The sequence below is a fragment of the Xyrauchen texanus genome, chromosome 9 (genome assembly GCF_025860055.1).
Source record: "Xyrauchen texanus isolate HMW12.3.18 chromosome 9, RBS_HiC_50CHRs, whole genome shotgun sequence".
NCBI classification, from domain to species: Eukaryota; Metazoa; Chordata; class Actinopteri; order Cypriniformes; family Catostomidae; genus Xyrauchen; species Xyrauchen texanus.
In genome coordinates, this window is record NC_068284.1 from 33,813,932 (window position 1) to 33,825,884 (window position 11,953).

The 11,953-nt window shown below is 39.1% G+C and overlaps 1 protein-coding gene across 1 annotated transcript; it reads left to right on the forward strand.

Moving 5' to 3' along the window:
* The first annotated feature begins 454 nt into the window (after nucleotides 1-454).
* LOC127649510 (death-associated protein kinase 3-like) lies at nucleotides 455-7,818 on the forward strand. The gene is made up of 9 exons (XM_052134651.1): nucleotides 455-531; nucleotides 1,327-1,415; nucleotides 2,577-2,937; nucleotides 3,119-3,248; nucleotides 3,478-3,526; nucleotides 3,648-3,674; nucleotides 4,311-4,463; nucleotides 4,558-4,603; nucleotides 4,693-7,818. Exons 2-9 carry the CDS (start codon nucleotides 1,354-1,356, stop codon nucleotides 5,224-5,226), a joined length of 1,362 nt encoding a protein of 453 aa, XP_051990611.1. The 5' UTR covers nucleotides 455-531; nucleotides 1,327-1,353; the 3' UTR covers nucleotides 5,227-7,818.
* The last annotated feature ends 4,135 nt before the right edge of the window (nucleotides 7,819-11,953 follow it).

Below are 11,953 nucleotides of genomic sequence, written 5' to 3' on the forward strand. Positions count from 1 at the left end.
CTTAATTTGTGTTCTGCAGAAGAAAGAAAGTCATACACATCTGGGATGGCATGAGGGTGAGTAAATGATGAGAGAATATAAATTTTGGGGCGAACTACCCTTTAAGTATTCTATTTTCTGTCTAGAAAAAATCACTCTACTTCCTTTATTTAAACCATTTGTAAACCATTTGTAGGCCTGTATAGAGATAGACAGATATATCTACTGCACATTTATTATATTACACATGACATGTATTTTATAATGCTTGCATTGTTTTCAGAACACAAAAGCCAGAGCCGTTTGTAATGACACTGAAGCACAAGTTTATTCATTGTATGTGTGTTATGAGACTGTTATGATAGGGACAGTTCAAAACGAGCCCAAACAAGTGTTAAAAACTGAATGTACAAACACCACCTGTCAGACTTCTGATAACAGCTGACGTCATCCTGCGGCGGAGTCGGGCTGATGTCACTCAACAAGCCACGCCCCTCAAGAGCGCCGAAACCGGAAAATACCCCATTGGCTGAGGAATGCGGAGACGTTAAGGTATGTTGAAAAAACTTCTCTTATTATTATTAAAATTATTAAGATTATAGATTTTTTTTCGTGGGTAGAAATTTTACATATATATTCAGTATAATACGTTGTGTTTCCGAGTATATATTAACTTACCGGAGTCCGCTGTAGTTTCTTTGAGGAGTTGGCCAGATGGCTACTTTGAAGTGGTCAGTCAGTGTACATGGTTTTGAAGATATGTTGTGTCTTATTTTAATATATGTCTAATTTCACATTTGAACGTAAAACAGGGAAACAACCGTGTCTGAATTGTTGTTTGTAAAACCTTACAAACTGAGTGAACTGTACCTTTGCGCTCAAATTAACCTTTATATAGTACATTTCTGGATTAATTTAGGCATAAATGCTTCCTTGTGGCTTTGTTTAGTGTACGGTGTGTATACTACAGTGATAAGTATATTCAGTGAGAAGAAATAAAATGAAAGTGTTGAAATTCTGGCAACCTCACCAACATCCATAATATTATAGATCAGTAGGCAATCCTAGTTTTTGACCTGAGGTTTATGACGTAATTAGGAATGTAAGAAGAATGTCCACATTCTGCACATGTCAGTCCAACATTATGTGAGGTCAAAGAGTAAATACTGATGCTTGTGGACACTTCTCAGGCCTCTCATGAAAGACAAAATTCCCTGGATGGTTAGGAACCATTTATGGCTATTGTCAACAAAAATAAATCAGGTTTTAAGCACTTTAGTGGTAACTAGCATGAAACGTTGTGTCAAAGCTCAACAACAACATCCATTTCTGATCCTTTTCCAACAGACTGATTGCTTTTGAAGTCAGCAAATCATGGCTGGCTTCAGATCGGAGGATGTGGAGCTTTTCTATGAGATGGGAGAGGAGTTAGGAAGGTAAGAGGATAAAATGTGACATCACTCCTTCCAAGTAAAAGCAACAGTCTTCCTGTTTTAACCTGTCTTTACTGTGATCTCACACTAAAGGAATTCACCAGACAATGATCTGGGTTAAATTAAGGTCTTATGGTTTGATAAACCTAAAATGGAGATAAAAGCTAAATAATTACATGATAATGTGGCAGTTGTTTGGCTCTGGGTAAGCCATGACTTATCAGTGCAGTATAAAAACAAACATTATTGTTCCAAGGCTTTTTAAAGAGTTCTGGAATTTAAACAGCCCCATCACAATGACTCAATCGTCTGCACTCACTGAATCAAGCCTTGCCTTCCTTCCTATATATGGAAGTAGAGGTTGCGTGCCATGCTGCTGCAGCATGACATCACTGCTTTACAATGCTTGAGCACAGCTGTAGTGCAAAGGAGACTAAAAGGCTCAGAAAGCAGAACTTTAACTACACAACATTTGCTCTGACTTTTACAATAATGTTGCATTATGCAGCATTTGTACTATTTATTTCAATTACATATTATTTTATTGTTTTAGACATTTAAGAAATGAACACCTTTCGTGGTTTGATCCTGTTCATATACACTGGTGGTCAAAAGTTTGGAAAAATGTATAGATTTTGCAATTTTGGAAGGAAATTGGTACTTTAATTCACCAAAGTGGCATTCAACTGATCACAAATATACTCGGGACATTACTGACGTAAAAAACAGCACCATCACTATTTGAATAATTTATATATATATATATATATATATATATATATATATATATATTGTATTTAAACATTTGTTTCAAATTGGAATTATAATTCTTAATTTTATTAATGTCCTGACTATACTTTGTGATCAGCTGAATGCCACTTTGGTGAATAAAAGTACCAATTTCATTCCATAAGAGCAACAATCTGTACATTTTTCTAAACCCTTGGCTGCCATTGTATGTGATGCGTTTGCACCCATGCCATTTAATAGTGTCACTATTACTATTGTGAGTAGAATCTGTTAATCTATGTTCATTCTTAAGTCTTGCAGACAGTGATATTGTGTTGTGTTTTCTACAGTCCAAACTTTGCAACATTATCATGATCATAATTTCCTCTTTCTCATCTCTCTGTATTTCATTATTACCGTGGGTCTGGATCTCAGTGGACAGTTTGCCATTGTGCGTAAATGTAAAGAAAAGACCACCGGGACAGAATTTGCTGCCAAGTTAATCAAGAAGAGGCGGCTGTCGTCCAGCCGAAGGGGCGTGAGCCGAGAAGAGATCGAGCGAGAGGTTAACATCCTTCGAGAGATCCAGCACAGCAACATCATCACCCTCCATGACATCTTTGAGAACAAAACCGATGTGATCCTCATCCTGGAGCTGGTGTCTGGAGGAGAGCTGTTCGACTTCCTGGCTGAGAAGGAGTCCTTGACCGAGGAGGAGGCCACACAGTTCCTCAAGCAGATCCTGGATGGAGTACACTACCTCCATTCTAAACGCATAGCACACTTTGACTTGAAGGTGAGTGCCAAGGATATCATGTTTTAAACTATTTATTTTACAGTTTGCTGTTGATTAGTTGATGTGTTTTATAATCCATGTAGACTCATGACCCATTCTTCACCCTAAATGTTTCATTTCAAGCAAATGTGACATTTGCTTCTCATTAAAATGGATTTCTGTGTAATCACTTTGTTTTCAGCCTGAGAACATAATGCTGCTGGATAAGAATGTTCCAAATCCCAGAATCAAGTTGATAGATTTTGGAATTGCACATCAAATTAAGGATGGAAATGAATTTAAAAATATCTTCGGAACTCCTGAGTTTGTTGGTAAGAATCTTATTCTATTTTATGGATCTTTAAGATCACTTAAAGGAATAGTCCGGGTTCAATAAAATTTAAGCTCAATGGACAGTATCGACACATACAAAAATACATTTTGACTTGCCAATTTTAAACATTAAAAAGCTCAAAAACATAAAAAAAAAAAAACTTAGCCACAATGAGCCTGGGTACCTGAGCAAGTAAAGATGTTGACTACCACACCTGTCATTTGTAGCCCCGGAAATTGTCAATTATGAGCCCCTCGGCCTGGAGGCAGACATGTGGTAAGTCAATTTCAATATTGATTTTAAAATAATGGATGGGTTTTGTTCAGCCTATCAGATATTATTTATAATGCTCAAAATAGTGAAAGTTAATTAGTTGTCTTTAAATTCTTTTCTGCAGGAGCATTGGCGTTATCACATATATACTGTAAGTATCACAACAGATTTTGATTACTTGGTTTAAAGGGGTCATGACATGCCTTTTTTATTTTAAAGTGTTCCTTAAGGTTAAGTTATAATTTTTATTAAAAAAATCAGTCATATATTTGTAAAACATTATTATTTTCCAATCTCATTCTGACCCTCTGTCAGAAATGCTAAGTTTTGTTGCTGCTTCTCCTTTAAGACTTGACACTAATTGCCCACTGTTATGATTGGCTCTCTGCTCTTTACTGACCTGCTCTTTTTACTTGTCATTTCACTGCTCAACACTACTGAGTGGGCTACAAAAATGATAAGGTGAAGTAGGCATTGATGTGTTGTTGTGAAGGCAGTCAGATGGAAATGTCTACCATGGTGTGACATCACAACTGAGTCGTTTTGGCAGCTTAGTTTCAACAAATGCTCTTTTTGCACTGAGGAATTTTTGAGTTTTGAAACTTGCAGTATGTTTTTATAGTAAAATGACCTCGTATATGTCAAAAGTTTTAGGAAAATTTGATTCCTCATATCATGACCCCTTTAATGGTTTATTTGACTGCATTGATTGCATGGTTTTTCCACCACCAGCTCATGTCATTGTAAATAGCTTAATGAATATTAACACATTATTAATGTTTTTCAGCTTAAGTGGTGCTTCTCCATTTCTTGGTGAGACCAAACAAGAAACACTGACCAACATTTCAGCTGTTAACTATGACTTTGATGAAGAGTACTTCAGCAACACAAGTGAGCTTGCCAAGGACTTCATTCGCCGACTGTTGGTCAAGGATCCCAAGTTAGTATCTGCCTCATTAATAATTGAAGTTGTTTATCATTGCTGTTAATTAATTAATTAATATTTTAATTAAATATTTTCCTATAACTTTCAGGAAGAGAATGACAATTGACGACAGTCTCCAACACCCCTGGATCAAGGTTTGAATCTTTAATTTTCCCTCCCTCAGATTTTTAATGCTGCCATTTGTGCTCTCCTTTACACATTCTTGTCTCATCGCCTCCTACAGGTGATTAAGAGGCGCAATGTGCGACCAGAGGAGAGTGAGCGCAAGCCGGAGCGTAGGCGTCTGAAAACCACCAGACTGAAGGAGTACACCATCAAATCCCACTCCAGCATGCCTCCCAACAACACCTACATTAACTTTGAGCGCTTCTCCCAGGTGATGGAGGAGATAGGTGTGGCCGAGGATGGCCTGCGAGAGCTGGAGAAGAACCAGCGCTCATGCAGAGAAGATGTGGCTGCTTTGCTCTCCATCTATGAGGAGAAGGAAGGGTGGTATAAAGAGGAGAACGAGAGCATCGCCTCAGATCTGAATGAGATCAAACAGGAGCTACAGAGAGCGCAAGCCCTTCGCAGACAGAGCCAGGAGGAGACACGGGCCACCATGCTGTCAGCCAACGCCCTCAAACGCAAGTTTAGTCGGCTGGAGAAACGCTATGATGTGCTGGCTGAACAGATGGTCTCCGAGGTGCGCTGGGTGGAAGAGCTGGTGCGCTCAATTTCTGCTGAAAACGACACTCGCAGCACCGGCATGGCATGAGCCTCTCTGTTTGCTTTCTAAACGCGATGACTATCTTCTATATTTGCTTGGTATGTGCAGAGTAGGTGATGTAGAGTATTAAACAGACCATTGCAATAAGCTTCAAGTCTTTAGGTTACTTTTGTTTACCCGTGCTCACAGAACAAAAGAACAAGCAATGTAAAATGTTTTTATATAAAGGCTGATTGATGGTGTGCATGCGTAAAGAATGAGCAATTTGCCTGTGTATTGCATTAAGAGAGACCATGCAATTGCAGCTATAGCCAACGGATAGCACTTTCACTCACCACATTATAAATAAATGCTGGATCAGTCGATAAAAAAAAGTTTATGTAAATTAAAATTAAGAAGATGTGCCAGGTGTACTACTTAAAGAGATAATTTTCCCAAAAATGAATGTTGTGTCATAATTTACTCATCCTTATGTCATTCCAAACCCATAAGACTCTCTCATTTTGCTCATTGTCATCCAGTGAAAGTGGAATGGGACCAAACACAGCTGTGGTCACCTTTCACTGTCACTGTATGGGAAAGAGCAGCTTTAATATTACATTACAGATCTAATTTTATCTTCCAAAGGGTGAGTAAATGATTTTTGGGTGAACTATCCATTTAAGTATCAATTACAAAAAGCACTTGAAGCAAAGCAAACTAAATTTATATTGTGAATAATGTGCTACACAGTCCTCCATGAGGAATGAACAAATCTCAGGATTCATAGGCTTATAAACAGGTGTTGTTGTTGACAGTTGCTAATGTTGTGCTGCACATGCTAATGTTGTGCTGTACTGATGTGCTTCACCTATGCAAATGAAATGCTAATTTTGTGTTGTGAAACAAAGCGTTAAGCGATGACTTATCACGTACTAGTCCTAAATGCTTTCTTGAATTATTTACATATACTGTATCTAATACTTTGCTTGATTAAAATTCAGGAAGCTGCTTTTGTATCTTTAAAAATTAAGATGTTATGCTTTTCTTACGCTCAAAACACACTTCAAACATTCCATTTTTCTTGCATGACATTCCATGTGCAGATGAGTGTCAATAACTCAATAATAGGAAATGATTGCGCGCTCATTTGTAAAGTCATAGCAGTGCTCCCATATGTTAGTTTACAGTACTGTACTTTTCCATTATTAGTTTTTTTTTACAACAAATTTGTAGGCATATTTCAAAAAGTTACCTTCAGATTAAAGAAATGAAGAAGAATACAATTGCAGTGTCTTAATTTGGTGTGTCTTGGGCAAGGGGAGCACTGGGAGGTGAAGTGTAGAGTCTTACAGATGCAAACATTTATCATAAACTCTTTATCTTAATTTTCAACATGTCTAGTGATATTAAATGAGCCTGGTGGGCTAGGCCTACCCTAGATTTTGTTTTATTATCATGCATTCGGTCTCAGACATTGACTCATTAGTCACTTCCACCTGAGAGATCCCCTCTCTGATTTTGTATTGAACAGGAAGTTCTTGCCCCTATTTCGCCATTGCAAAGCCTTTCCTATCAAACTAATCGGAGAATTTAAGTTACACCCTGTTATCTTGCATTTGCACTCGGTGTGGACAAAAGTGTTTTTAATTTGGACACATATTTAAATGTTGCCTCAAGCATATGGCAGAATCCAAAATTATGTATTAGTTTTTCTCGATTGCTTAAACACTAAAGGCTTTTGAACTAAAATTTCAAAACTATTTATCAAAAAGCACACCCATTTCCCTAAACTATAAACACTATTCCCCTGTTTTGACACATGAGTCAGATTTGTTGAACTTTCACTGCAAAACTCTACACACAAATCCATTGCCTACACCATGTGGTCATTTAGAAAGTACTAGCATTCAATATTGTTCACTCAAGTCAGCACAGCTTGAGCACAATTAGCACACAATTACCCAGGTGGAAACACTAAGATTCAAAATTGATCACAAACCAATCAGAACCTTCAAAAGATAAATATAAGGGCCCGAGTCTGTTCACATCTGCGTTCACCTCCTCCAGGTCATGGAAGAAGCCTGCCTAGACATTTCAGTTGATGTGTGCTGGGGTGGATCAGGCCTGCAAGAGGATTTTACCCCAGGTCCCTGGCTAGGGCCAATATAGCCTGTGATATTGACAAGATTCTCTGGCCTGTCCCATACCAAAGATGGGATGCAGGGGCAGAATACTTTTGTTTGGTGTGTTGTACTGTACAGTTTAAGGAATAAAAAATGTGCAAATGTACATTTGTGTTCATGTGAAAAGATTAATGAGGGGGAGAACTACAAACAATGTAACTTTTTTATTACTGGTTTTTGTAGTATTGTTTTGCATTTCTCACATATGTTTTGAGGGCTTGTGTGTCATGTCTAAGAGCAAAGTTTCAGCAAGATTGAATGGTTTTGAGTGGCGAGCTTAATTTTGATCTGAAAATAGGAAGTTTGGGGAATTGGGTGAGAAGTTATAGATTTGTGTTTAGTTTCCAGAACAGGAGGCGTAATTTTGGGGTGGTGGAGAGCGAGTTGGAGGTATAAATGTGTGTGACTTATTTATATATATATTTTGTTTTGTGTATAAACTCACATGTGACCACAGGGATGTTTGTTGTGGTCAGGGTGGTATTGGGGATTGGGAAGGGTGGTTGTGGGGTTTAAATGTTGATTCCATATATATATATATATATATATATATATATATATATATATGATTTGCTCTTTATTTAACGTAGGAATCAATAAAAAAACTTAATTACAAAAAAAAAACTCACACAGAGCAATTTGTTAGCGTAATAAGATTTGGAATATAGTGCACAAATTGTACTGACAATTTCTAAAATTCAACTTAGCTGTTCCATGGAAGAAAGACAATTTTCCCCACCAAAAAATAGGGTTATAAACCTTTACAGAGATTTGTCCTGAGAACTAGAATGAGCATGAAAGACTTCTTTCTCAACAGGAGGAGAAATCAATGAATTCAAAGCTGGTGAAGCCAAAGACGTCATCATGAAAACATTTTAATCTGAAGATATAATGTATAAGGAATGGACTAATCAAATCATGCTCTTCAGACATTGTGATTTAATAAGACAGTTTTTATATTGGTTTTACTCAAAAACATTTTGACTGATGTCTTGAATTTAAATTTGGTCATATTTAGAAGTGAACCGATGAGTTTGGCAATGTCTCACGAGAGTAGCATTGGCTTTTACTACAGTATGGGTTAGATTTCGGGATATGGTTAAGGTTAGGGTAGGGGTTAGGTTTAGAGCAGATATAGGGTTTCGGTGGGACTTAAAACGAATACAATAAACAGTGTATTAATGTTGCATGCGACTCTCACAAGAATTTCCCAGCCTGACGTTTCCCTTCTAGACTGTAATTTTTCCCCTATAAAGTCATGTTGCTCATAACAAAATCCTGTTTTGTCATTTCTATTATCAGCTAAGCATCATTTAGCCCTCTTTAGTGACCTAGGACCTCAGTCCACCTCATTAACCTCATCCATTTTTGCCCTCACTTCTTTAGTATTCATCAACCTTTCTCTTATGAATGGTCTGACAAAAAAAAAATAATAATAATTATAATAAAATATAACCAAAAAGTGTGTAGCTGTCATGAATCCCACCTTTGTTGTTCCTCCCGCTCACCACCAGAGGGCTTCATCGCCTGGGGATTGGCTTTAACTCTCTGGACTCTCCTTACCTGTCACTGATTTCCTGCTCAGCTGTTTCTAATCTATTCAGCTATTTAAGTCTTAAGTCTCGAAGTCTTGTTTGGTCTCGGCTGACATTTTGCTGAGGTGTTGTGTCTGTGTCTGTGTCTGTGTCTGTGTCTGTGTCTGTGTCTGTGTCTGTGTCTGGGTCTGGGTCTGGGTCTGGGTCTGTGTCTGGGTCTGTGTCTGGGTCTGTGTCTGTGTCTGTGTCTGTGTCTGATCCTGGACGGTATAACCTGTTTTGACCCGTTGTTTACCTGGAAATAACCTGTGATTGTCTGCCGCCTGCCCTGGCCTGTTTATTTTGTACCACTCTGCACTGCCTTTGTTATTACTGTTGCTGGTGACTGCTATTGCCTGTCTGTATTACGACGTTTATCACTATTAAAGCTGCACAGTCAACTCTGACTCATTACAATAGGGTTTTTAGTGACCCGAGATATGTAATAGTGTCGCGATATATATTTACACTATACATTTATGTATCATATTTTTATGATTTTCATATTTAAGTTTACTATCAGAGGATTTCTATTTATTTTTGTATTACAAGACCATGACAAGTTCATGTTCATACAAATTAATACTATATCATGTCGATTTTCTGCGCTATGGTGAATTATCAGTTTCCCATATGCATATACACATAAATATTACACGTTACTTGTTGCTCAAGGTGGTGCTGTTGTTTCAGTGATTGACCAGTGATTCATTTGATATTGCTGTTTGATAAAGAAACTTCATGGAAGTAAACTATAGCAAGTACGACACAAACAGTATGATAAGGCTATTGACATTTGGCTGTACAACTGAAATTCTGTAAGTTGTACATTTATTTATACTTAAAATAAGTGCCTGAGAAAATACATATGTGTATCTTATGTGTAGCTCAATCTGTGTTAAGGCCTTTTCACACCAAACTCGATGGGATTATGAGATGTGAATAACAAGCAATTTTACCCCGGTACGGTATGCACCATTGAGCTTGTCTGCCCTCCACCCATCACCGGGTGATAAGAAATAAACACTTGACAAGTTTGCAGAACAAACAAAAGCAAATGATTAATTAGCGATCAGATCGAAAAAAATTAAAACGCATCTCTCTACAAGCTGAAATAGAGATGACGAGTGTGTTTGATTTGCTCAATTAGGAACACTTCACAAACTCTACGTAGGCTAGTTGTGGCGTAAATGGGCATTAAGTCACAATTTACGACTACTAAATATTTTAGCGTTGCACCATTAAACTTAGGTAGTCCATCCATCCATCCATCCATCTTCAACTGCTTATCCAAAGTCGGGTCGCGGGGGCAGCTGCTCCAGCAGGGGGCCCCAAACTTCCCTATCCCGAGCCACATTAACCAGCTCTGACTGGGCGACCCCGAGGCGTTCCCAGGCCAGTGTGGAGATGTAATCTCTCCACCTAGTCCTGGGTCTTCCCGAGGCCTCCTCCCAGCTGGACGTGCCTGAAACACCTCCCTAGGGAGGCGGCCAGGGGCATCCTTACCAGATGCCCAAACCACCTCAACTGACTCCTTTCAACGCAAAGGAGCAGCGGCTCTACTCCGAGCTCCTCATGGATGACTGAGCTCCTCACCCTATCTCTAAGGGAGAAGGCCGCCACCCTTCTGAGGAAGCCCATTTCGGCCGCTTGTACTCGCGACCTAGTTCTTTCGGTCATGACCCAACCTTCATGACCATAGGTGAGGGTAGGAACAAAAATTGACCGGTAGATCGAGAGCTTTGCCTTTCGGCTCAGCTCTCTTTTCGTGACAACGGTGCGATAGAGCGAGTGCAATACCGCCCCTACTGCCCCGACTCTCCGGCCAACCTCCCGCTCCATTGTCCCCTCACTCGTGAACAAGACCCCGAGGTACTTGAACTTCTTCACATGGGGCAAAACCTCATTCCCTACCTGGAGTACACACTCCATCGGTTTCCTGCTGAGAACCATGGCCTCAGATTTAGAGGTGCTAATCCTCATCCCAGCTGCTTCACACTCGACTGCCAAGCGATCCAGTGAGAGCTGAAGGTCACGGACCGATGATGACATGAAGACAACATCATCTGCAAAAAGCAGCGATGAGATCCCCAGCCCACCGAACCGCACACCTTCCCCACCCCGACTACGCCTCGATATCCTGTCCATGAATATCACAAACAGGATTGGTGACAAAGCGCAGCCTTGGCGGAGACCAACCCCCACATGGAATGAACTCGACTTTGTGCCGAGGACCCGGACACAGCCCTCGCTTTGGACGTACAGGGATTGGATTGCCCTAAGAAGGGACCCCCCCCACCCCGTACTCCCGCAGCACCTCCCACAGTCTCTCCCTTAGGTAGTATGTAACCCTATTTATAAACTAAATATGTATTGAAGACTCTGACCAGGAGTAACGGATGGAATGAAAAAGCCCTGGTCCATGTGTCTCAATTTTTTTTTAATGTAGTGTCTAATGAATGCTCTGCAGTGATTATATATTGACTGGCTGTGTGTATGATCCGAAAGCATTGTTTGATTTTGAGCACAGATGAAATGGTTTTGAAGTGATTGTTTGATATTGTCAGAAGAGTCAAATGTTTTGTGACTAGTTGGAAGATTGGGTTTTGTGTTTAAAGTTGTGAGAAAATGGGTGACGTTTTTTTTATGTAATTTGTCTTAGCAATTGTGAAAAATTGTATACTGTAAAAATACAGTAGTCCAACTGCAAAAGCCCAAATAAAATTCTAAATGAAAAGAACATTACAGTACACACAAAGCTAATGAGAGATTAATTCTGCCTCAGCATCACACCTATTTTGTATAATTGGTTGGATCACATCATTAGAATCAATTGTGAACAATTTTGAGTCATTGTGGGTAAACGATGACAACTGTGTTGTAGTAGTGTTAAACTTTTGCCTCCCACATTTATCGTTTTGCAGCAAAAGTGCATCACAGTACAAAATGTGTTTTAGTGAGGGAGCATGTATTTAGAGTTTTGCCAAAAGAGTGATTGATTCGACAAATGGGTTTAGGCCACTGAGCATTTGGTTC

Bases quoted from the DNA above. Each gene is read 5' to 3' on its own strand.
- LOC127649510 (XM_052134651.1), top strand. From the start codon at position 1,354: ATGGCTGGCTTCAGATCGGAGGATGTGGAGCTTTTCTATGAGATGGGA. The intron at 3,527-3,647 runs GTAAGTCAATTT...TCTTTTCTGCAG, and splicing joins GGCCTGGAGGCAGACATGTG to GAGCATTGGCGTTATCACAT. The intron at 3,675-4,310 runs GTAAGTATCACA...AATGTTTTTCAG, and splicing joins GGCGTTATCACATATATACT to CTTAAGTGGTGCTTCTCCAT.